General features: G+C 36.0%; 2 protein-coding genes and 3 pseudogenes across 2 annotated transcripts; all 5 read left to right on the forward strand.

The window, feature by feature from the left end:
- Positions 1-1,996: 1,996 nt before the first annotated feature.
- LOC143549763 (protein ARABIDILLO 2 pseudogene) lies at positions 1,997-4,254 on the forward strand (annotated as a pseudogene).
- Positions 3,650-12,046, forward strand: LOC143549775 (protein ARABIDILLO 1-like; annotated as a pseudogene).
- Positions 12,047-13,670: 1,624 nt separating this feature from the next.
- LOC143549764 (protein ARABIDILLO 1 pseudogene) lies at positions 13,671-15,455 on the forward strand (annotated as a pseudogene).
- A 1,879-nt stretch (positions 15,456-17,334) lies between these two features.
- LOC143549765 (protein ARABIDILLO 2-like) lies at positions 17,335-18,160 on the forward strand. The gene is made up of 2 exons (XM_077040585.1): positions 17,335-17,697; positions 17,783-18,160. The coding sequence occupies exons 1-2, from the start codon at positions 17,398-17,400 to the stop codon at positions 17,957-17,959; spliced, it is 477 nt and encodes a 158-aa protein (XP_076896700.1). The 5' UTR covers positions 17,335-17,397; the 3' UTR covers positions 17,960-18,160.
- Positions 18,161-23,601: 5,441 nt separating this feature from the next.
- Positions 23,602-24,006, forward strand: LOC143549776 (ethylene-responsive transcription factor 13-like). The gene has a single exon (XM_077040589.1). It carries the CDS (start codon positions 23,602-23,604, stop codon positions 24,004-24,006), a length of 405 nt encoding a protein of 134 aa, XP_076896704.1.
- The last annotated feature ends 3,071 nt before the right edge of the window (positions 24,007-27,077 follow it).

The raw sequence follows: 27,077 nt of genomic DNA on the forward strand, positions 1-27,077 counted from the left end.
ACTCATTCGTCATGGAATATTGACGAATGGGGTACAGCGAATGAGTCATTCGCTATACCATTATGTTACTTATTGTAATGAAGGTGAATGAAGACCATTCGTTACGGCATGTGTAATGAATGACATTCGTCTTCTATAAATAGGTTGTTCATGCCTAAGATATTAAACAATCGTGTTTAAAGTATTTCTCTCCAGCCGTTGCGCTACACAATTGTTTACTCATCCACTTCGTTCAATAATATATTACGTACATATACATATCAGATAACTAGATCCGATTGATTAATCGCCATGAATTGATCAAACGAATTAAAGCTCTCGACACTTTGTATCAAGAGCAAAACTGTTCGCATGGTCGTTTTGGGACCTACAACACACCTCGGATTCAGGAAATATAATGCACTAAACATTTATAACTCATATTAAATGGAAGTTTAAATTGATAAATAGTTACTATACACAACAGTTTGATTGTGATAATTCACTGACGAATTGACACAACTGAACTTAGTCTACCTAATTACCAGTTTATTTGTATAAAACTCCTCAAGAATTCACGATAAAGGTAAACGATTCAATGACTATAAGAACTTAATCTTAAATGTCAATGAACACAAACCAATTGATTGATAATGAAATAGAATCCCAGAAAAACAATTGTTTTTTAATAAGTTCAGCAAACGCAAAGATTCAATCAAACAAATGCTTAGTCAAAACTTAATCCACACATATGGATAGATCGAAGTCATCAAATTATTAGTTCATATGAAACCCTACACCTGAAGTGGTCACGAAGGGATTAGCCTTGCCTCTGCATCTTGAGTAGGTCGATTATCGATCGGAAGGATGAATTCATGGATGATTTTGTGATTTAATTAGGGTGTTAGTTTGGTGAGTCCTTGCTCCAAGATCGTCCAAAGTTGTTAGGGTATGAAGATATCTCGACTTAGGGTTAAAACCGAGCTTAAATGTGGAAGCAAATAATCAAAATCGACTTTTCGCGTCCCATGTTACGCATGCTACATAGCCCCTCCGTAGCTTACGTGGGCCCAAATCCTACGGTGTCAACCTTCTGCTTACGGTGCCTGCTATGACATTTTTGCCCAACCTCCATCGTAATCTACGATGAAGACACCATAAGTTACGGTGGAGGTAAAACCCAAATCTTCAATTTTCATTTTTTATGCTCGTAAAAAGTACGTAGGTTCAACTTCACAGAGATCAGATGTAGTTACTTGTCACTATAAATAACTAATGATAGAAACAAAAGTTCTAAAATACTCATAACAAGGTTCAACTCAACGAAGATCTGATGTAAAGAGGGGAGACAAAGACGGAGGAGAGAGAAGCCGGAAAAGCGTGCTGGTTTCCAAGTCCAACTCCATGACCAAAACTTCTATCAACGATTTCTGTGAGTATTAAACGATAGAGAAAAGAAGATCGGTCGATGACCTAAGATGGGTCTATGAGTTTTTTGTTTTTCGTTCGAAAAAGCCAACATACAAATTCGTTTGAAATGCTCTATTTCAATAAACGAAACCAAGTATGTATATAAATCTATACCAAAAAAAAAGAAAGAAAAAAAAGAAAAGATTTATTACAAACTAATAGTTCATAAATAAAACAAATTAATTAACAATCATTTTCATTGAAAAACAACAAACGAATGTTTTATGAAAAGCCCATGTGGGTCCTTTTAGGGCTTTGCTACTCACTCTCATTATTGGCACTATAAATACATAATACCTAGATTATCGCCTACACTACCTGACACTTGTGTCCTCTTTCATTTTCTCTCTCTACACCTCTTCGCACCGCTTATTCTCTCTCTAAACCACACAATTTTCAGCTTCTTGATATCATTTCGATCTTCTAAAGCCTTCTGGTTTCTTGATCGGTGTTGTAAGCTATAGGTTTTGATCATCTAAACCCTCATCAGACTTGATGTGTAGTAGCTAAATATATACATATAGGATCTGATATCTGGTTAATGTATGAGCTTATGTTCTTGTGTATCTGGGTTATTTTAGTTTGATTACATGGCATTCTTATATGCATAATTTGGTGCCATTGTATGCTGTAAATTGTTGATTGATTGAAGGGTTTTTGTTGTTATAATCTTTAGTGTATATTTCTTTATAGAATCTTTGTTGTAAGATGAATCGTAGGGTTAGAAAAAGAACCCAAAAGTCGAATTTGTCAGATCAACCCGAAATGGAGAGTGTAGATTGTCATATAGTGAATGATGATATAGGTGTTGATTGGCTTAGATTGCCTGATGATTTAGTTGTTAAGATTTTTACTCATTTAAGTTATCGTGATCGAGCAAATTTGTCATCGACTTGCAAAATCTGGAGATCAGCTGGATCTTTACAATGTTTATGGCAATCGATAGATCTTCGTCCTCACAGATGTGAGTCGGGTTTAATGAATGTGTTGTCTTCAAGGTGCTCGGATCTAAGTAAAGTTAGGTTTAGTGGATCTGACAGTATCGATTCACTAGTTAATCTCAGAGCTGAAGGTTTGAGAGAATTAAGAGGTAGTTACTGTTGGGAAATAACTGATGCAAATCTTGCACACATCGTGGCCCATCATTCGCTTCTTGAAAGCATCGAACTTGGGCCTGAATTCTGTGAAGGGATTACTAGCGAGGCAATAGTCGCTATAGCCTTAGGCTGCCCCAGGCTGAAGAAACTTAGGCTCTCGGGCGTACAAAATGTGAATTCCGCAGCCATTAGTTCTTTAGCCAATAATTGCCCGCATCTTCAAGACGTTGCGTTTGTCAATTGTCTAATAATCGACGGAGCGGCGCTAGGAAAATTGGTGTCACTTCATTTTCTTTCGGTTGCTGGTACCGCAAATATAAACTGGAATTTGGTTGGTGATTCTTGGGGCAACCTACGTAATTTAGAAGGGTTAGATGTTTCCAGAACCGACGCGGTTGCAGCTGTTGTTAGGAGGTTGTTTAAGTCATTAAACAGTTTGAAACTTTTTTGTACATTTAATAGCCCTTTATTAGATGTTGACGCCGATCTTCATGACATGGCTAATCGGCTTGGTATAATGATGCTCGGTTTCTTTAATGATACTTTTAAAGAACTGTCTCGTATGTTTCCCGGCACTTTCTCTGAATGGAGAAACTGGTCAGGGAAGAAAGACGGGAATTTGGATGAGTTTATGAGTTGGGTTGAATGGATTCTCTCGCATTCACTTATACATATAGCCGGTTGGCTTAACGCAGCCGGGTTCGAGAAGTTTTGGGTCGATCAAGGGGTGGGTCTCTTGCTTAATTTCTTACAAAGTTCTCAAGAAGATGTCCAAGAATTTGCAGCCATAGGGCTTGCGGCTTTCATGATGGTGGTTGATGATGTACCGATGGTTAATGCGATACTTGTTGACGCCGTCATGATAGGTGGCGGTGTTGAGCTTCTGTTAGGTCTTGCAACATCTGTTAAAGAAGGGATCCAAAGAGAAGCCACAAAGGTTGAATCTTTTATGCTTTCTTGATTTATTTATCACAAAAGAGTACTTAAAATAATTGTTTATTGTAGGCAATTGCAAATCTTTCTGTAGATCCGTCGTTTGCAATAACTGTGGCGGGGCGTGGTGGGATCACCATTCTTGCAAGCTTAACGAAGTTGCTGAACCGATGGGTGGCTACAGAGGCCGTTGGAGGGCTTTGGAACCTTTCTGTCTTTGATAAGTATAAGGTTTTTGGTTTTATTATTTGTTTGTCAAATTTCAACATTTTGGCTCTCGGTTAAAATTGTTACTAATATAGTTAATCTTGATTAAGCGAGCTATTGGTGAAGCTGGTGCTATCAAATCTTTAGTTGACTTAACCGTTAAGTGGCAGTCTGATGGACTTCTGGTATGCCTCTTGATTTGTGTCACGTCTTACAAATTCGGAAATTGTATAATACAAGATATTTTGCTTTTTAGGAACGGGTGGCGGGTTTACTTGGCAATTTGGCGTTTGATGACAAGTGTAGCCTGGAAATGGCAGCAGTTGGCGGCATTAATGTTTTAATAACACTTGCTTGCGCCTGCGAGTGCGAGGACGTGCAAAAAGAGGTAATAATATGATATTAATTAACGTGTAAAGTGAAATATCTAATTATCAAGAAATGTGATATCTTATTATGGTATAGGCGGTCCGAGCATTGGGTAATTTAGCACTTGATGTTAGAAACCGAGATTATGTTGCATTAGCTGGCGGTTTGGAACCCTTGGTATGATATATTATCTATTGTCATTGACATATATGCAAATTCCTATACTTCATTTGTTATAAATTTAGCAGTAGTAGTTGTATTATTGTTATTATTATCAGTATTGTTATTACCATTAGTATAATGTATTGTTTCGTACAGGTTGCCCTTGCAGAAGCGTGCATTACCGCCTCTCCAAGTCTCCAGGCGAGAGTGGCTGTTACTCTATGGTCCTTGTCAGTTTCAGAATTCAATAGGTACATGAAAATATTAACCATTTACATTAATCTAACTATATATACCCTAACTCACTAAGTAACCTTTTGTATCCAAAGATGATTAAAAAACATGTAACTTTCTATATGATGTTTAGATTTTGTATACGATCTTATAGTTATAGAAAATTGATTAAATCATAATTTGTTCCATTTCTACTAGAATTACAATTGGACGAGAGGGAGGCGTCGTCGCTCTTATAAGGCTGGCAACAACAGACATGCAAGTAAAGGCTTATTTATTTATTTTTAGAAATCCATTTCTTGTTTGTTAATTAAGTTTGATATAAAGAATATATTGTCATTTTAGCTATACATAAAATTATTAAAATGTTGCTATAAAATATTAGGATGTCCAATCAATGGCTGCTGGAGCCCTTTGGTGTCTAGCATCCAGCCAAGAAAACGCTCTGCGAATAGTCGAAAATGGGGGGATTTCGGTCTTGGTTGGTATTTGTTCAACAGGGTCCCAGTTGGGTCGTTTCATGGCGGCTTTAGCTTTGGCATATGTGTTTGATGGCAGGTTAAATTTTGAAGTTTTATATTTCTTGTCAGCTTTTTTTTTTTTTTTTTTGTCAAATTACTATATTGCTTAATATTAAAGTTTTTTTTTCTTTTATCTTGTATAGAGTGGAAGAATATGCTCCGGTAGACTTAAAAAGCGCAAGAAAAACAAACTTGAAGTGCATTGAATATTTTGTGTCGATTTTTGTTGACCCACAGATGTTTACTGGCGTTTCTTTATCATCGGTTTCTGCTTCGTTGGCACAAGCAACAGAAGCTGTCTGTATTCTTGAAACAGGACAATTACTATGCAGCCAAACTGATATTAGACGGTTTATATCGATGCTGCGTAATAAGTCTCCGGCGCTGAAATCCTTTGCCGCATTTGCTCTTCTACAGGTCAATCTCATCATTCCTCTTATTATAATAAAACTAGACTGTAACAGATTCTGATTATAACTAAAATTTTACAGTTTACTGTTCCTGGTGGGCAAAATGCACGCCACCATGTGAACCTGTTGCAAGAGGCGGGTGCATCACATGTTCTAAGGGTAACTTCCGCGGAAGCTGCTGGTCCGGTAGTGGCGAAGATATGTGCAAAATTTGTGCTCAGGAACCTGGAGCACCAAGAGATATCTTCAGCCTAGCAATGCAGCAGGTCAAGCTTGATAGCAATAACTCAACCTGAATGACAACAGTTATATATATTCGTTTTGTTTTTTGATGTATTTGTTTGTATCAGAAACTCTTTATCTTCTTCTAAACTGGTTAGTTTTCAAGATATGTTTCCAAAGTCAATTTGCATCTTTGGGTTTGAGTCTCACATTATTTTGGCTTTTCTCTAGATTACATTTTGAGCTTTGAAATCGTGTGGTACACATGACTAAGCGCATTCAAAACAAAACTTTGTTACTTTCTCAGGATTCGATGAAAACGAATCCAAATCACATTGAAAAGATAAACTAAATCGATCATAGGCAATTTAAAACACGCAAATGAAGAGGTGAAGAACATTGCGATGTCGATTGTGACAGATGATAATATCTAGACATACTTAGGATGATTTCTTCATAATAACACACTTCTTATTAAAACTAACAAATTACAAGGAATTTTCAGCAAGGAGCTGAATAATTGTAGGTCCCAAACGACCGGATCGAACACACGGACATATTTTGTGCTTGATAAACGTTCGAGATGGGTGTGGTAAATTAAACGGCCGAACATAAATAATATCAATATAAAATAAAGGAACGATCTGGTTGCCGGTTAAAGATTGATATATTAATAAACGAACCGACCCCACCCAAGATGAGCTCCCCTTGGGTGATTGATTTACAGCATAGAAACACACATACATATGACTAGGGGTGTGCACGGTTCGGTTCGGTTCGGTTCGGTTATTAACAATAACCCAACCTAACCAATCGGTTATCGATTCGGTTCGGTTAATTTCGGTTAATAAACAGTTTCAAACTTGGGCTGAAATTTTGCTTAAAAATACATGATATGAATGTTTAAATACATGAAATGAATGCATAACCACAAGAAATGAAGGTATAAATATATGAAATGGAGATATAAATACATGAATGATAGTATTAAACTATTAATACATATAATACATGAAATAGAGGGGGAAAATGCTTCAAAATATAAAAAAATGAAGAGTTCGGTTTAGTTCGGTTAATTTCGCTTAATTCGGTTTTCGGTTATATCGGTTCGGTTTCGTCGGTTTTCGGTTCGGTATCAGTTAACGATTCAGTTATTGCTCACCCCTACATATGACATATACTGTCCCTATTTATAGTAAAAGCTATTCCTTCGAGAAGTTTTATCTCATTGAAGCCTACATGACATTGGGTCCAAACATACATAGACGAGACTGTAATCTACTAAAATACAACGTAAACGTAACATACAAATACAAAAGACAAATATACAAAACGAGACCCTGCATGAAGTAGTTTAGGTTCCTAAAAAGTTAATATGTGAAAGGTAGAGATGGATAGAATCTCAACTCTTGTTGCCCTTTCAAGAAATATTGAGGTGGTTTCGGTGACTTTGTAGGCCTTGCAGTGATTACAAGGAGACTAGCGACCATATTCTTGCAGGTTGCCGCTTTACTACCTTAGTTTGGCAATGCAATCGATGCCATTTACCTCCACTCTATGCATTACTCAGTTCCTGATTTGCTAAAAATTCATGAATATAGTAACTTGGGTCACACAAAATAATTACGGTTGGGTCATTGAAAACAACGAAGGATGTCATTTTTAAAAAAAGTCGGTTTGCTTGTCCAAGACACTATAGAGCCAGCTATGAGGCAGGGCCGGGTGGTCAACGGACCCCGGCCCAACACCCGAATAGGCCCAAATTTTATTTTTTCTAAAATTATATATATTTGTTTTGAAAAAAAATATGTATTCTTATTATTTAAACCCAATTACTCAACTACTTTAAGGCCCAAATATTTTCGTCTTCGACCTAAATTTTTTTTACGATTCTTGGAGAGGGCCTATAGTGAACAACAACCCGTTGAGATTTCCTTAAAAAGCATTGTGTGAGAAGGTTGGTATAATTTCAATTAATAATTTGGTTGTTTAGTTTAGTTTAAAAAAAATATAAATAATAAATCTATATTAAGAAAACATATATATTAGAACATATCATTTTCATTGAAAAAGAACAAAGTAGAACTCAAATCTACAAGACAACAAGTGGTCCTTTTAGGTTTTTTTCGTTTTCTTCTCATTCTCATCTGACACAATAAATTAAATACCTAGATTTTCTCCTACCCTACCTCACACTTTCATTTTCATTCTCTCTCTCTACACCGTTTCCACCTCTTTCATTCGCACCACCCATTCTCTCTCTAAACAACACCATTTTCAGCTTCTTGAACTCGATTTGATCATCTAAAGGCTTCTGGTTTCCAGATCGGTGTTGCAAATTATAGGTTTTGATCGAAAACCCTTATTAGGTTTGCTGTATTCATTCTCTCTCTCTTTAAACCACTCCATTTTCAGCTTCTTGAACTCAATTCGATAATCTAAAAGCTTCTGGTTTCTAGATCGGTGTTGCAATTTATAGGTTTTGATCGAAAACCCTCATCAGGTTTGCGGGAATTGCCAGCTTTCGTTTGCTGTTGTTGTATTCATTCTCTCTCTCTCTCTCTACACCGCTCTTTTTGTATCTAAACAACACCATTTTCAGCTTCTTAAACTCAATTAGATCATCTAAAGGCTTCTGGGAATCATTAGATCTGAAATCCTCATCAGGTTTGATGTGTTGTAAGATCTGAAATCTGCTCAATGTATGCGCCTGTGTTGTTGTTTACCTGCGTTAGTTCAGTTCGAGTATAGGGCGTTCTTTTATGCTTGCAGAAATTGTGATTAAAGCTCGATTAATGTTGTGAAATGTTGATGAGATTTTGAGGTTCGATTTTGGATGTTTTTTTGTGAATTTGTTGAAGGGTTTTTGTTATAAGTATTTAGTGTATACTTTTGTGTAGAATCTTTGTCATAAGATGGATTATAGAGTTAGGAAATGAACCCAAAAGTTGGATTTATCAGATCATCCCGAAACAGAGAGTGAAGATGCTGGAGGTGTTGATTGGTTTAGATTGCCTGATGATGTATTAATTAAGGTTTTACTTTTTTAAGTTATCGTGATCGAGCAAAATTGTCGTCAAGTTGCAAAACCTGGAGATCACTTGGATCTTCGTCGGGTTTATGGCAATCATTAGATCTCCGTACTCACAAAATCCAGCGGGGCCTAATGAATTTGCTGTCTTCAAGGTGCTCAAGTCTAAAGAAACTTAGGATTAATGGATGCGATACTATGGATTCACTAAGTAATCTTAGAGCCAAAGCTTTGAGAGATTTAAGAGTTGGTTATTGTCGGATGATGACCGATTCAAATCTTGCACACATTGTGGCCCATCACACCCTTCTAGAAAGCATCGAACTTGGGCCTACTCCATGTGATAACATAACAAGCGAGGGTATCGTCGCTATAGCCTTAGGCTGCCCAAAGCTAAAGAAACTTAGGCTTTTGGGGGTAAGCCATATAAATACTGCGGCCATAACTGCTTTGGCTACTCATTGCCCGATTATTCAAGAAATTGGGTTTATCAATTGTCCAAGTATCGATGGAGTGGCGGCGTTAGGAAATGTCGTGTCGCTTCATTTTCTTTCGGTTGCGGGGGCCACACGCTTAGACTGGGATTTGGCTAGTAAATCTTGGTGCAAGCTTCCTCATTTAGAAGGCTTAGATGTTTCTAGAACCGATGTGGCTCCAGGGGCTGTTATGAGGTTGATTATGTCGTTACAAAGGTTGAAACTTTTGTGTGCATATGAATGTCCTTCATTAGAGCTTGTTGCTGATCTTCATACCAAGGCTAAATGTCTCGGTATAACGATGCTAGGCTACTTTAACGACACTTTGAAAGAACTATCTCGTATATTTCCCGGCACTTTGTCTGAATGGAGAAACCAGTCGGGGAAGAAAGACGGGATTTTAGATGAGTTTTTGACTTGGATTGAATGGATTCTCTCATATGTGTTTTTGGGTATAGCCGGGATTAGGCCACCAGGGTTCGAGGCTTTTTGGGTCAATCAAGGGATAGATCTCCTGCTCAATTTGTTGCAGAGTTCTCAAGAAGATGTTCAAGAATATGCAGCCAGAGGGCTTGGAGGTTTCACGGTGATGGTTAATAATGTAAGGATAGTTGACGCGGTAATTGTTGAAGCCATCATGAAAGGTGGCGGTGCTGAGCTTCTTGTAGGTCTCGCAACATCTTTGACCGAACAGATCCAATACGAAGCAACAAAGGTTGAATCTTTTGTGTTTTCTTGGTTTAATATATATCACAAACTAAGGGTATTTCTTATGGCAACTTAATAATATAATTGTTTATTGTAATCGTTTTATAGTAAATTATATAATATTGTTTTATTATTATTAAAAAATTGTTTATTACAGACAATGTCAAATCTTTTGGTGGATCCGGCTTTCGCAATGTCGGTTGTGGGGCGTGGTGGAATCAGCATTCTTGCAAGATTAACAAAATCTATGCACCTGTGGGTGGCTAAAGAGGCTGCTGGAGGGCTGCGGAATCTTTCTGTCTATGATGAGTATAAGGTTTTTGGTTTTATTATTTGTTTGTCAAATTTAAAAACTTTGACTCGGTTAAAATCTTTACTAATACGAGTAATCTTGATTAAGGGAGCTATTTCTGAGTCTGGTGCCCTTAAAAGTTTAGTTGGCTTAATCTTGAACTGGCGTGATTCCTACAGTAGTGGAACTCTGGTACGTGTCCTGAATTTGTGTCGTGTGTTACAAATGAGGAAATTGTATATTACAAAATATTTTGCTTTTTAGGAACTGGTGACGGGCGCACTTGCCACTTTGGCAACCGATCAAAAGTGTGGCATAGAAATTGCTGCAGTCGGTGGTATAAATGCATTAGATACGATCGCTCGCTATTGCAAGCACTGGAACACGCGTAAAGAGGTAATATCAGAATATATAATATTAAGTCTGCTGCTAAAAGAACAAGTTAATTAATGTCTAAAGTGAATTAAGTAACAAAACATGATATCTTATTTTGGTATAGGCAAATCGAGAACACGTTGCGTTAGCTGGCGGTGTTGAATCCTTGGTATGATATTTTATCCATTGATCACTTTGACTCCTGGTACCTTTTGTTTATTGAACATTTTGGTTGTATTAAAGACACATGCAAAATCCTACACTTCATTCGTTTAAATTTGACAGAAATCGGTTGTATCACTATTAGTATGATTTATTGTTTCATTACAGGTTGCTCTTGCGAAAACGTGTATACATAATGATCCAATTCTTCAAGTGAGAGTGGTTGGTGCTCTATGTGACCTGTCGGCCGCTTCAGAAGCCAATAGGTATATGCAAGTATTAACCCTTCACATTTATATATAAAACTTACAATGTCAACTTCTGATGTAACTAAAAAATGATTTAAAAACTATATACAATGTTTAGATTTGTATATGATCTCACAATTGCAGAAAAATCTATTAAATTATAATTTGTTTCGTTTCTACTAGTATTGCAATTGGACGACAGGGAGGGCATCACCGCGCTCGTTAGGATGGCAATGATATCTCAAAGAGAAGTGAGTCGCGGTTTCTCTTTTTAGATTCTGTAAAGGCTTATGTTTTTGTTACTTTTACTCTTTAAGAAACTCACTTCTTGTTTAAGTTTGAAATGAAAAATAATTTGTCATTTTATAAATATAAACATTTAAATATTGCTATAAAATATTAGGACGTCCAATCGATGGCTGCTGGGGCTCTTTGGAGTCTAGCATTCAACCCAGGAAACGCTATGCGAATAGTGAACGAATATCTGGGCACTGGGTTCTTGCTTCATATTTGTTTCTCAGGGTGCAAAAGGGCTCGTTTCACGGCGGCTTTAGCTTTTGCATACATGTTTGATGGCAGGTAAAAATTTGATGTTATATATTCTTGAGGATATTTTATTTTTTATTTTTTTGTCAAATTTCTATATTGTTTGTTTCGTCTTGTACACAGACTGGAAGAATATTCTCGGGTAGCAGAAGGCGGTTTAAGGACTACTGAATTTATAAAAACTAGAATGATACCAATCTTGGAGGACATTGAACTAGTTCTGAAGAACCATTTTGACCTACATGTATTTACCGGTGTCTCTTTATCAACGACTGCTGCTCAGTTGGCACAAGTAGCGGAATCCGCTCGCATTGTTGAAGTAGGTCAACGGCAATGCAAGCAAGCCCAAATTGAACGGTTTGTATCGATGTTGCGTCACAAGTCTCCGGTGCTGAAATCGTGGGCTGCGTTTGCTCTTTTTCAGGTCAAACTCAACATTCCTCTTATTGTAAGAAAACTAAATTTTAGCAGATTCTGATTATAAATAAAATTACAGTTTACTGTTCCGGGTGGGCGGTATGCACACAACCATGTGAACCTGTTGGAAGAGTTTGGTGCATCGCGTGTTCTTAGGTCACCGCTGCTGCAACTGCTGGTCCACTAGAAGCGAGGGTATTGGCAAAAATTGTGCTCAGGAACATGGAGCACCATCAAACGTCTTCAGCATAAATTTGTGCTCATGAATGTCAACAGTAGTGATACTCATTTGTTTTTAGATATATCCTTGTTTTGAGTGTTGTTTGTAATTGAAATTTTTTTCTAAACTGCTTAGTGTTCAAGATCATAGTTGCATGGGTTTTAGTCTTGTGAAGTTGTAATGTTTTGGGTTTGATTTAGACTACATGTTAAGCTTTGAATTTCTTGTGGTACGCATAAACAAACATAACTAGTTGATGGAGGCCGTATAGTGCAATAGTGACATTATTGATGTGGTTAAGTATGTAGAGAGAAGTATAAGAAGTTATTGAAAAATAATTTGTATATCCCTCACTTTTGTTTTGGCCTAGTGTAGAGCCCATTTTGTGTATTTAATCATGTATTATTTCAGAGACATAAACGTATTTGTAATAATTTACTTATTTGTATGTTTGGACTCGAGGTCATATGTTCAGAGCCCATTGGGCTGTATTAATGGAAACCTAGTATGGCATGTTCTCACCTATATAAGGTGAGACATGCACATATTAGAGACAACCTTTTGCAAAACAACTATCTTATCCATCCAACTATCTCTACTCACTCTACTCTCTTTCTACTTGGTCAAGTAAATATAATTGGTCAAGTAAATAATTAAAGCGGACATGAATTCCGGATCCGAGACAAGAGCTTCGACATACGTTTAACTAGAAAACTTCTAGAATGTTAGGATTTTGTGTTCAACTATAAATAGATCGAAAACTTGTTTTCTAGTTGAGTGTGTGTGTTTGTATGGTGTAAATCATCCACCCAAGGGGAGCTCACCTTGGGTAGGTCGGTTCTTGTTTAATGTTATTAACCTTTTAACCAACAACGAGATCGTTCACTTATATTCTATCTATATATTATCTTTTGTTCGGTCGTTTGATTTACCGCACCCGTCTCGACACTTTGTATCAAGAGCAAAACCGTTTGAGTTATCGTTTTGAAACCTACAGGGTGTAACCGATTGAAACCCACGGTTAGGAACCAGCCGGTTTGGACTTTCAAGCAAGAACCTTTTAGGCTTTTGTTTCTCATTTCAATAAACAAAACCAGATATGAATAAGATCCATTCCAAAAATATATACATTACAAATTTATAATCCATTAAAAAACAAATATACAAATCATTTTCAATATTAAAAAAGAACAAAGTTGGAAAACAAAACGAATGTTTTGTTATGATTGAAAGTACAAAAGCCCATGTTGGATCCTTTTATGTTTTTGCTTCTCATTCTCATCTGACAATATTAAATAACCTAGATTCTCTCCTACCCTACCTCACACTTTCATTTTCATTCTCTCTCTCTCTACACCGTTTCCACCTCTTTCATTCTCACCGCTCTTTCTCTCTCTAAACTACACCATTTTCAGCTTCTTGAACTCGATTCGATCTTCTAAAGGCTTTTTATTTCTTTATCGGTAATCGGTGCTGCAAATTTATAGGTTTTGATCGAAAACCCTCATCAGGTTTTACACCATTTTCAGCTTCTTGAACTCAATCCGATCTTTTAAAGTTTTTGATTCTTGATTGGTGCTGTAAGTTATAGGTTTTGATCAATAACCCTCATCAGGTTTCACACCATAATCAGCTTCTTGAACTCAGTCTGATCTTCTAAAGATTTTGATTCTCAATCGGTGTTGCAAATTATAAGTTTTGATTGAAAACCCTAATCAGGTTTGCGATGTGTCGTAAGATCTGATATCTGCTTGATGAACACGCTTACGGTGTTGTGTACCTGCGTTAGTTCAGTTCAATCATATGGCATTATTTTATGCATAATTTGGTGCCATTGTATGTTGTGAATTGTTGACGATTTTGAGGTTCAATTTTGGGTGTTTTTTGTAAACTGGTTCAAGGGTTTTGTTGTTGAAATCTTAGTGTATATTTCCGTGTAAAATCTTTGTTTTAAGATGAATCGTAGGGTCAGAAAAAGACCCCAAAAGTTGAATTTATCAGATCAACCCGAAACGGAGGGTGCAGAATGTTTAAAAGTGAATGAAGATGGACTTGTTAACTGGAATAGATTGCCAGATGATATTATAATTAAGGTTTTTGCTAGCTTGAGTTATCGAGATCGAGCCAATTTGTCATCAACATGCAAAAGCTGGAGATGTCTTGGATCATCACGAGGTCTATGGAAATCATTAGATCTCCGTTGGAGCAAAGTGCAGCCTCAAGGTGCTCGTTGCTCACATATCCAAGAACTCCGGTTTAAGGGGTCGGTTGATACCTATCTCCTAAGTAACCTTGAGGCAGAAAACTTGAGAGAATTAAGTGGTGAAAACTGTCAAGTAATAACCGATTTAACTCTTGCCATAGTCGTGGACCGTCACAAGCTTCTTGAAAGCATCCAACTCGGTCCTGACTTTTGTGAAAGGATTACAGGCGATGGAATAGCTATAATAGCTGATCGCTGCCATAAGCTAAAAAGGCTTAGGCTTTCTGGGGTCTCCAATGTCACTACCGAGGCCATAACTGCATTAGCTGATCAGTGTAAGGACCTTCAAGAAATTGTGTTTGTTGATTGTGAAAATATCGATGAAGTGGCGTTAGGAAAGGTTGCATCACTTCGTTTTCTGTCGGTTGCGGGGACTACAAACATAAACTGGGACTCGGCGTGTGAATCTTGGTGCAATCTTCGGTATTTAGAAGGTTTAGATGTTTCAAGAACTGATGTGGCTTCGGAGGCTGCTACGAAGTTAATTTCTTCATTAAAAAGTTTGAAACTTTTGTGTGCGTTTCTTTGCCCGTCATTGGAGGAAGCCACCGCTCTTCATACCAAGGCTGATCGTCTTGGTATAACGATGCTCGGTTTCTTTAACAACAAGTTTATAGAACTATCGAATTTGAGAAATAGGTCAAAGGAAGACGAGATTTTGGGTGAGTTTATGACTTGGGCTGAATGGATTCTTTCACATGCACTTTTACGGTTAGCTGAGGTTAACTCAGCCAGGCTCGATGAGTTGGTGGTACTTTTAATCAATCTATTGCAGAGTTCTCAAGAAGATGTTCAAGAATGGGCAGCTATCGGGCTTGCAAATGTTGATGTGGCGCGCGCTGGTGCTGTCATGTATGGTCGCGTAGTTGAGCTTCTTTTACGACTTGCAACGTCTTGGAAAGAAGGGATTCAATGCGCAGCAATAAAGGTTGAATATTTTGTGCTTTCTTCATTTAGTAATCACAAAAAAGAGTATTTATGGAATTATGGCAATCTAATCAAATAATTGTTTCTTGTAGGCACTCGCGAACCTTTCATTAAATCCAGATTTTGCAAACTCGGTGGCAGAAAATGGCGGCATCATGATTATTGCAAGCTTAGCCAGATCCATGAATAGTTGGGTGACTGAAGAGGCAGCTTTTGGCCTTCAGAATCTTGCTATCTGGGATAAGCATAAGGTTTCTCAAATTTTATTTTCTTTAATTTGTTCTCAATTTTCAAAGCTTTTGATTTCAATTTTATATTTACTAATACAAATAATCTTGATTAAGGGGGCTATTGCTGAATCTGGTGCCATAAAAACTTTAGTCGACTTAATCTTCAAATGGCCTAGAGGCGGTGATGTACTTATGGTACGCGTCTTGATTTTATGTCACCTGTTACAAATGAGGAAATTGTTTATCAAAAGTTTTTTTTTTTTTTTTTTTTTTTGCTTTTTAGGAACTAGCCGCGGGTGCACTTGCTCTTATGGCAAGCGATGATAAGTGTGCCATTGAAGTTGCAGCAGTGGGTGGCATCAAGGCTTTAGTTATGCTTGCTCGTGTTAGCAAGGATGAACGTGTACAAGTACAGGTAATGATATGATATTTTACCTGATTTGGGCGATATTAATTAATATGTTATGTTATATCTTATTTTGTGGTTATTATGGTAAAGGCGGCTGCAGCATTGGCTAATTTAACGGCTTATGGCGATAGAAACACTTTAAATGCTGCAGTGGGACAAGAAGATGGAGCTATTGATGCACTCGTTCTACTTATTCGTTCTGAAAATGTAGCTGTCTGGTTGGTTTTAAATTATTGCACTTATCGAGTTTTGATTATTGAATATTAATTGTATAAACTTTTTAATCTGTTTCTCCACAGCCACAAAGCGCTTTCAGCATTGTCGAATTTATTAATTGATGACAGAAACCTAGAGCGGATTGTATTGGTTGAGGGTGTTGAAGCCTTGGTATGGTGTTTCATCTTTGTTTATTGCACATTACGGTTGTAATTTGCATTGAACATTATATGCAAAATCCTACATTCATTTAGTCTTTTCGATTAACATGCTTATTATAAACATCATTATTATTACAGGTTTCTCTTGCACGAAGGTGTGCAGCGTCCGCCAATCCATATCTTCAAAAGAGAGTGGCTAGAACTCTATGGACCTTATCGGCTTCAGAAGCTAACAGGTACATGCAAACTTATGACCGAACTATTACTTTCAGTTAAAGCATCAATCCTTTTTCCCCTTTGAAACTATAACATAACTCTCTATTAAACAATATGCAACTTTCTGTATGATCTTTAGATTTATATTTCAGTTACAGAAAATCTATTAAACCATATTTTGTTTTATTTCTACTAGCATTACAATTGGACGAGAGGGGGGCGTTACAGCACTCATAAGACTTGCACGATCTACGACAGAAGTAAGTGGCTGTTACTGTTTTTGGTATCAATGAACGTTTTCGATGTTTATATCGTTATTTTTTGAAATTCTGTTACACTTTAGCTTTCGATGTTTTACGAAGTGTTTTTTTTAGCAATAAGGAGGGGTTCAATTCATCAGCTTAATTATAAATTAATAAAATATTGCTATAAAATATCAGGATGTCGAAGAGGCTGCAGCTGAGGCCCTTTTGCGTCTAACATTCAACCCTAGAAACGCTCTGCGAATGGTGGAAGATGGGAGCGTTATGGACTTGTATAAACTTAAATCATGCGAGTCTGAGAAGGCTCGTTTCATGATTACTTTAGTGTGTGCATACATTTGTGATGGCAGGTAAATCTTTAAGTAATTAATTATCTTGAATTGATATATATATAGGGGAAGACTAACATACAAATGAAATTAACGTGCTAAATGTGAGAATGAAGTAGAGTAATTATATATACAAGTACAGTAATTATGTAATTACTCTATAATGTAATTACATAATTACTCTACTTGATTCTCACGTTTAGCAAGTTAACTTCATTTGTATTTAATCCAAACCATATATATTTTTTGTTAATTTTAATTTGTTCTCAAATATTCTATATTGCTTTGTTATCTTGTACATAGAATGGATGAATATGCTCGGGTAGCAGAAGGTGCTCCAAACAGTTCTGACTTAGAAATGGCAAAGATAGCAGCCTCGAGTTACATCTCACCAATTTTCATGTGGACCTTTGTTCACCGACGAGCGTTTTCTGGTATCTCTTTATCCACAGCTTCTGCACAGGTGGCACAAATAGCAAAATCTGCCCATATTCCTGAAGCGTGTGATTTGCGATGCACCCAAGCTGAAATTGAACGGATTCTGTCCATGTTCCGTAATACGCATCCGGCACTCAAATTTTGTGCTGCTTTCGCTCTTTTTCAGGTCCAACTCGAGTTTACTCTCTTTTAATAACAAAAATAGATTTTTTTTTTATTTTTTTTACATATTTTAGTTATAAATTTTACAGTTTACTGTTCCGGGTGGGCGATATGCACGCGAACATGTGAACCTGTTGCGAGACTTGGGTGCACTACGTGTTCTTAGGCGTGCCGCCGCTGCAGCTGCGGGTCGACTGGAAGCAAAGATATTTGCAAGGCTAGTGCTCAGGAACCTGGAACACAAACACACAGAGTCTTCAGCATAGATCAAACTTAAAAAGTAATAAAGGCAATCTTAATTGAATGTCAACAGTTAATACAGTTTTTATGTTCTGAATGCTTCTTTCATAGTCTGTTTGTTTTGAGTTTTCTTAATGAATGATTAATAATTGATGTGTACTTTATATCAATGTATCGTTTTAACGTTGGTTACTTTCAAATTTAACAACAAATTTTCATAATTTAGTAAAAAATTCAAAATTTGAAGGTCTTTAATGTTATTTTCCTTTTATTCTAAATTTAGAGAGACCATCAATGTTTGTATAAACATTCATGTGGATACATAGTTATTGTATTCAACAAGAAAACAAGAGATATCGAATGAGAAGACAACCAACTTTCGTGTTAACATGCAACGACATACTAATTACAGTGATGACATATCCTTACACGACTAGCATTTGCTTAGAAATTTCTAAAGCTTTCTCTCGACCCAACACTTTCTCTACTATTGGCAATGAAGAACATGAACACGGAAACTAATCTCAACCAATATCGACTCTTTTATGCTTTTTTATAACTCTAGACACACTAATTACAAAACCTTAACCATCTATTTATATTGTGTACCTTCCTAAACATACTTAAACTCAAACTCGTACTTTCTAGACTTTCAAACTAATAAAATAAACTTGCAAACATACAAATAAATAAACTAATAAAGAGATAATTCTAAACATCCTAACTAAAACACTTTCTCGATAAATTGTTTCAAGATTAACTTTCAACAAGCTACTATACACATAAGCATAAATCTCCTACAATCGTTAACCTAAAAAGTTAAAGCGAACCAGCTGTAGTCCAGAAAGTCGATTAGCTTTGTCTCTCCCGAACAGCAGCTCAACCAGTGCAAGAGAGTATTCCATGGTGGTTCCCATGCCTTGACCAGTGACAACTATTTTTCCATCCAACTGGAGTCATGAACCAACCGCAATCGTGTAGGAAAATAGCTATCGTCTCCATTAAGACGTTATGCTTATATTTTTAGGCATCGAACATTGGCTGCAACATTGAGAACGGAACAAGAATTTGGTGAAAAGATGTGTTATAAATTTGTGTTTTGACAACGAAGAAATGAGAAATATTGATGCTCAAAAGGCGGCATTGGTGGATGCTGCAATAAAATGTGATACGAACATTGAAAATCTAAAGAAATGCGGCGTTATTTTTTTCGAGTTTAATTTCAGGAGAAAAATTAATTGCACAAACTGAAGATGTTATTCAAGCTTCATCACTGCAAAGGGTCAAATAACTGAGTTTTCTTATTATTCTTAGACATGCACTCCAAAGCTTATTGTGAAAGCTTCTTCCTCACATACTGCACCTTATGTGTCCAATGGTGTGTTGGAATGAGGTTTCAAATGGCCTTGGACACAAAGGACTCATTAAGTATAATTGGTTTATGAGACTTGATTTTTCACTCTCAAGTGGTTGACCCGTTCCGTGATCTCTTCCATAACCACCGTCTTACAATTAGTTGGTCCTTGTTTGCGTTTTGGTGTTAATTTTGAAGGTTCAGAACATTGTTGGTGTCACTTCGTTATATTGTTCAGAACTTTATATTCTGGGCTGCTTTAGCTAATCAATGACCGGATCTTCAAGAAATTTCATTTGTTGATTGTGAAAGTATTGATGTTGCGGCATCACTTAGCAAATGCCGTGTCACTTCGTTATCTATCTGTTTCGTGGACCCTCGACGTAGACTGGGATTTGGCACGTGAATCTGGAGTCGTTTTCCGAATTTAAATCTGCGTTGAGGGGTGGCCGCATCACCATATATTCTTGCGGCTAATAAGGACGTTGGCGGGCTTTGGATTCTTTCTATCGGGGATGAGCATAAGGTGTTGTCTTATTTATTATTCGTTGGTCAAATAAAAAAAGAACTTAATTTGACCTTTAATTTTATGTCTACTAATACAACTAATCTTGATTAAGGGAGATATTGTTGAATCTGGTGTCATAAAACTTTACTGGACTTAATTATTACATATAGGCGTAGACGCGTTGGAATTCAAGTTTGTATCTTGATTTTGTGTCACGGGTTACAAATGAGGAAATTGTTTCTTAGAAGATTTTTTGCTTTTAGGAATGACCTGCAGGTACACTTGCCAATTTGGCAGCCAGTGATAAGTGTAGCATGGAAATTATAGCAGTTTGTGGTATTAATGCTTTAGTAACGCTTGCTCGTAATTGCAAGCGCTTGGATGTGCGAAAAAAAGGCAATAATATATTTTACTTCAATGAGGGGTGGGGGGGGGGTAATTTTTAATGTGTAAGGTCATATTGTTTTTGTGTTGTTATTATCATATAGTCAACTCGGGCTTTGCCTAATTTAACTGCTCATGTTGATAGCAACACTAATAACATTGCTACAATGGGCCGACACGAAGATGGAGCTATTGATGCACTTGTTCTACTTACTGGTTCTCGACATGAAGGTTGGTTTTCTATTATTACAGTTGATCTTCTAATTTTGATTATGAAACATTTATATAAACTTTTGAATCTTTTTTTCCAATAGTTAGATGTGTTGAAGCCTTGGTATGACTTCTTATCCTTTTGACTTTGATTTTTGATATCTTTGTTTATGGTATACTATGGTTTCAACTTGTATTGAAATTTATATGCAACATCCTACAATTCGTATATTTGTCTTATTGATGATTGTGACAACTATAAGTTAAAAAGGTTAAACTAGAGTATTAGATAGCATTTCATCGAATAAGATATATGATGGCGTTACGACAAAAAACGGCCATGATTCACAAATTAAACTATGTTAACTAGCTAGCAAAACAAATAAATGCTTTGTATTATACTATTACCACTACAATCTTCTGTCGATTGTCAGCCTGTTCAGCTGATCTCAGAGGATTCCCATCACACGAGCTATGCAACAACAAGAGCGCCCTTCATCCTTGTTGAATAACCCGAAGGGGTTATTCTACCGCAGACAAGGCACCCGAAAGGTTTTCAACTGTGAGTCGGATCACTTAGTCATAGGCCTTCGCCACTTCAAACAGGTCCTTCGCCCCTCTCGTGGGTTCCCACATCCAACTTAATAAACCGGAGCGGATCGCAACTCAAGCACAACTAGAGTTCGCCCACCCATGTGCCCAATACTATTATTATGGTGGTGGTGGAACTTGCATATTGGTATATAACTAGAAAAAAAGTAGTATTGGGCCAATGCAAGTTCCACCACCAACTAAAAAAAACTGAATTTGCTCAGATTGTGAGCTGCATTTGCTCTTCTTCAGGTCAGACTTGACTTTTTCTATTTTTATTTATAATAAATAAATAATATAAAAAAAACTAGATTTTAATGAATTATGACTATAAACTTTATAGTTGCAAGAATTGGATGCACCGCGTGTTGTTAGGGATGCCATGGCCGCAAATGCGAGTCCACTAGAAGTTAAGATATTTGGATGGATTGTGCTTAGGAACTTGTAGCACCAACAAATATAGAATTGCCTAGTTACTTTGTATAGGGTGATCCAATGGTAAATGTCACCGCCAGCTGACTCAATCTAGTCGTAAGAAGCCTTAAAACGCCTCTAAGTTATATACAGTTCCCGGTAAAACCCACATGCCCGAAGGCCCACTGGTGATAAAACCCGGACGCCCACATGATCGAACTGGAGATCACAAAGATTCCAATTTTCTTTAATTAATAAGATTGATTCAACAACTCAAACCGGCCGCACCTTCCCGACCCATAGCTCAGGTTCGGGAATAAACCACAAAATACGTCACACAATTTTTATACTTCATTTCAATTTCATATTTGATCCGATTTCTTTTAGACAAAAAATTTTAAATGTCTTGTTTTTAATTATAATCTTATGTATAAAACCATCTATTGGGGTAAGGCTTGGGAAAAAAACGCCTAAAAACATATATGCCCTTACATAAAAATGTTATGTAGAGGTGGGTAAAAGAACCGGTTTAACCAAACCGACCTAGAAATCAAATCAAAACTGAACCGGTTTGAATCAGATTATGTAGAAACCTGTTTGGAACTGATAAAACCGTAGGTTTGAAACCGGTTTATAATTTTTCTGCCGGAAACCGGCCAAAACCTGAACCGAAACTGATCAAAACCTGGTCAAGAAATCGATTTCAACCCGAACCGAAACTGATCATTAAGTGGTTTTGACTTTTGTTGACCAACTGAACGGTTCCAACCCAAACTGGTTTTTTATTTTAAACCGATTTATGCACCTCTAGTGTGCCGTGTCCAAAATACCAATATGACCGGCCTTAGCGTCGTCCCCGGTCGCGAGCTACAAGCCTACAACACATAATAGTGTGTTCCAATTTCTAAACAACGTACGGAAAAGCTAAATTAGTTTTCATTTTAGTAACACATGTCTTCTATTTTATTGTTGTTTTCCTCCTAGTCTTTGTCACGTGTCAACCTCATGTGATTTTCTATCATTTTTATTTGCACCTTTTATTTTACATGTGAGTCTATATATCATTATTTATCTATATACACATATAATAGTATTAATAGTTACTAATTATAATAATAAGATAAAATTTCTAATGTCCTTAATCAATCATACAGTAAAAGATATGCTTTTGGACATTTTGATTTGATAACTTAATTAATTTGAGTCAATATAATATTTTTATACATATTAGTGTTATTTTGATTTGATAACTTAATTAATTTGAGTCAATAAAATATTTTTATACATATTAGTGTTATTTACTTGTGAATTAAGATTTGGTATCTTATATTTAATTGGTGTTTGGATTTATCATTTATATATAACTAATAAAACAAAATAACATGATGGTTTCTTTTCTTAAAATCAATAATGTGGTGCAAGCTTATACTATATTCAAGCTTCTATGTTTGTCACTAATATGTGTTCAATTTAAAATTTTAATTTTCATGTGTTTCTACTATTGTTTAAATCTTAAAAAATAGAAAAGAGTGGACTGCAGTTTTCGTCCATGTGGTTTATCCAAATATGCAGTTTTAGTCAAATAGTTTCAAATTTGCGATTTTCGTCCTTGTAGTTTTATTTCACTTGCAGTTAAACCCGAATTCACTAATCTCGTTAAGTCTGGTAGTTAAAACCATCATCGTATCCTTCATGTGAGGGGACTTGCGAATTAAGATTGTGGTTTATTTGAGGAGAAAAAGGAAAAAAAAATGCCTCTCACGTGAGGGGCACGCTGATGAGTTTAACGACCAGACTTAACGAGATTAGTGAATTCGGGCTAATTGCAAGTGAAATGAAACCACAGGGACGAAAATCACAAATTTAAAACTATTGAAATAAAACCGCATATTTAAACAAAACGCTGGGACAAAAACCACAATTTACACACAAAAAAAAAGAACCTTTTTTTCTTATCACAGTAAATTTCAATAAATTTTTTAAAGTTTTTTATAAAATTTAACATCATGATTTTTTATTAGTTCTTGTACGCCACTTCTTGACTTCTAATAGCTAAAAATTCTTTAACCATATAACCACACACACATAAAACTTTATAACTATACATCTCTCTTATATTAATATAAAGTTTTCCCAAGAACCCTAAATCCATCCCCATAGATTAAAATATAAACCACAAAAGTTGCAACAACAACAACTAGTTATCTATGTCAGATTCTAATATATATTTTCTTACTTCAATTCAAAACCATCTTCCCCATGATTCCAACACTTCAGAAAATGTGAACAAAGCAGTAGATGAGTATCAGGCAGCCCCGTCGCAGTGGAGGAAGTATCGCGGTGTAAGGAGGCGGGCATGGGGAAAGTTTTCCGAGGAGATAAGAGATCCGACAAGGCGTGGTGCTCGGATATGGCTAGGGACTTATGAGTCACCAGAGGATGCAGCTTTGGCTTATGATCAAGCTGCTTATAAGATTCGTGGGTCTAGAGCTTTGCTTAATTTCCCTCATTTGATCGGAACCAACGTCGCCGAGCCGGTGAGGGTGGCTCCGCGACGGAGGTCCTTGTCGTCAGATGATGGTGGTTTAAAGCGATCCATCGGTGGTAAGTAGTTGTAATTGTTTTACTTTGATGACTCCTGTAAAAGAGCATATTAAATAACATGCATGCACCTTGAAACTATATATACATAAGATTATTTGAATAACTATTTGTGGAAGCAATTTGGTTTTAGTTCTTCCAACATTTACTAGATTATTTAGTTTTACTTTAAAGTAAATTCAATGCTAGAATATTATGCGTATCGTTGGTCTTCTGATCTAATGACATGGAGTGATGGTTAAGCCTGAATTGAGCTCTAATGATCTAAAGTTTGAAACCTGACTTAACAGGGCTTTTTCACAGTTGTGATTTAGATGATAGTTTAGTTTGGTCATATATATAACTATAACATTAGAGTGCTTGTAAGGTTTGCAGGGACGTTAATGAACGCGACCATCACTACAAATCATATATAGGACCTTTAGCAATGTATAAAGTCGTTGATTGTCCCAGGGCTGACCCTAGAGGGGGAGGGGGGGGGGGGGGTGGTCAACGGCCTATAGCCTGACAACCTGCTATGCTCGAATTTTTTATAAACAAAATTTTATATGTTTTTTATGAAAAAAATATGTATATTTATTGTTTAAACTCAATTACGTAGTCACTTGCTTGGTCTAGTGACATATAGGTTTGACTCACAACCAAAAGATTGTGGATTATAGTCTCACTTAAGAGTTAAGACAAGTTTAAGCGTATTTTTATACAGAATTTTTTTACGCAACTCAAATCATAACTATGTAAGCATATTTAAAAACTAAATTGTATAAACCCAACAAAATTTTTCGCCTTCAACCCAAAAGTTTTTCAACCTTCTCAGAACCGGCCCTGGTTTGTCCATTGGTGAAACTGGTATCCATCACCAAGGTTGGCATGTACAAGGGACGTTGTAGGGATCGTGGATCCAGTGGAATCACCAATGGAAGCATCATCGACGTGAGAGAGCAAGAGAGAATAATGATAATTTCACTAACTATTCCTCCATACCTAGAAATATCAAGATCATTGGTAATGATATAGTAGGGATCGTGGATCCAAAGTCTTTGTAAAATTCAATCATTGATGATTAGCGTGTGATATTTTAATAATTTTGTGATAAGTCCACTAACGTTATTGGGTCATAGAGGGGCCTTTATTGTGTTAATGGGCTGTTTTAATTAGGTTGGACCAATCAATGTTTTAAAAACCGATTTTTTACTCGTATTGAATTGAGCTAAAAAATGGTATAACCGGTTGAACCGGGTTGTGTAGTTTACCTTGTAATATATATAATTGCAACTTCAAGTCAAAAAATAATCCAAAAATATATGATTCCATCATATAATATAATCTAAAAGTTAATCCATAATTAAAAAATAATACAACACTACTCGTTTTTTAAATCATAATTTAAAAGTATATTTATTTCAATGTTAATCTCTAGGTTAAACGTAACTTTGAAAAAATATAAGCCGCAAAATATCCAAAATCTCCTGGGCTTTAAGCCGGTTTGCCAATTTAAACCGGTATTTTAGAAAAAACCGCCGGTTCAATGTTCTAGCAAGCCGCCTAAAAAATTCAACCTTGACATGAGAAACCCGGTATTATCGGTTCAACCGGCCGGTATGAACCGCTATTTAAAACATTGCGGACCAACTCAAGTTAAACACATCATCAAGGTATCAGTAAATGCATTGCATTACAATTCTAGATATACTTAATTACTAGAGGTCGTGCTCCACACGGGTAGAAAATATAATAAAAATTAATATCTATTATATGTAATACGTAAATTCAATTATTTCATATAATAATTTTTATTTATGAATTTGTTTATTAAGTTTTGATATATTATGCACTGTAATTTTAAGTTGAAAACAAAATCTTGGTGTTTGATTTATTTAAAATAAAACTTTCATACCGATATTGTTATATTAGATATTGTGTATATAACAAAAAATTTTATAACAAAATATTGTCACGGATTTAAAAACTAAATTTACAAAGACTAAAGCTTTGTTGTAAAAGAAAAATAAAAAATATATATTATATTTTAAAATAAAAAGAGAAACGACGAACAATCTTAAATGGTTGTTTTAAAAATATATGAGAAGAAAATGTGATATTGTAAATTATGAAAATGCTAACAATTAAATATAATTTTGGTTTTATACTTGAAGAGAAATCACATTTAAATATGTTATATTAAGAAATCAAACACAATTACCACTTTAGTGGATCGAGTTGGTAAGAACCTTTCATTTGAAACATAAGGTCTTAGATTAGAAACCCGTATCACACAATAATATATTTTTTAAAATTTTATAAAGCCTTATGGGTAATGGGTTATAATAGGAAAATGAGTCGTGGATCATAACATAATAGGAAATAGTGACATGACATCTACTTGGCATCCTATGTGGAGTGCCTAGTTAAACGTCATGTGCACAAAATTGTGTTGCTTTAATAGATTAGTTAGATGCCATTCTTTTATTTAAAAAAAATACAAAAAACAAAACAAAACACACACACCCCAACAGGGTCACTCACACGGAGCAAAAGGTCCAAAAATAGAAGAAATACAAAACACAACTAATAGAACATCAAACACGCGGCCATCTATAACAAGATATTAATAAACTTGAATCGACACCATTTCTCCCACTCTATACCCAATCTCTTACTCCGTTGACTAACCCACATAAACAACATGGCCTTAATGTCGTTAATCATCTTAGTAACTGAGAATTTATTGTTACTGAATATCATGTCATTCCTTGTTAGCCAAATCCTCCAACATGTTGACAAAAAATAGCTTGAATCGCCTCAGCTTCCAACTTGTTCTTTTTCAACTTCATATGACATTCAAAGAGCTCCTTCACATGGTCAACGTTCTATACCCCGACAATTTTACCCATGCAAAAACAATATCCACACCCATCTCGCCACACTACATTATGTCATATGATGTTAAGAAATGATCAATTTTAGATCTTACAAAAAATACCAAACGTATGCCATGTGTGGAGAAGACTATATGTGAGATTTTTTTTCTAACATCTTTAAATATTCATCTCATGAGTCAATGGCAGAGCCATACACAATT

Source organism: Bidens hawaiensis, unplaced genomic scaffold (assembly GCF_021521415.1).
Source record: "Bidens hawaiensis isolate Kalapana, Puna unplaced genomic scaffold, B.hawaiensis_p1.1 tig00015775_1, whole genome shotgun sequence".
Classification (NCBI taxonomy): domain Eukaryota; kingdom Viridiplantae; phylum Streptophyta; class Magnoliopsida; order Asterales; family Asteraceae; genus Bidens; species Bidens hawaiensis.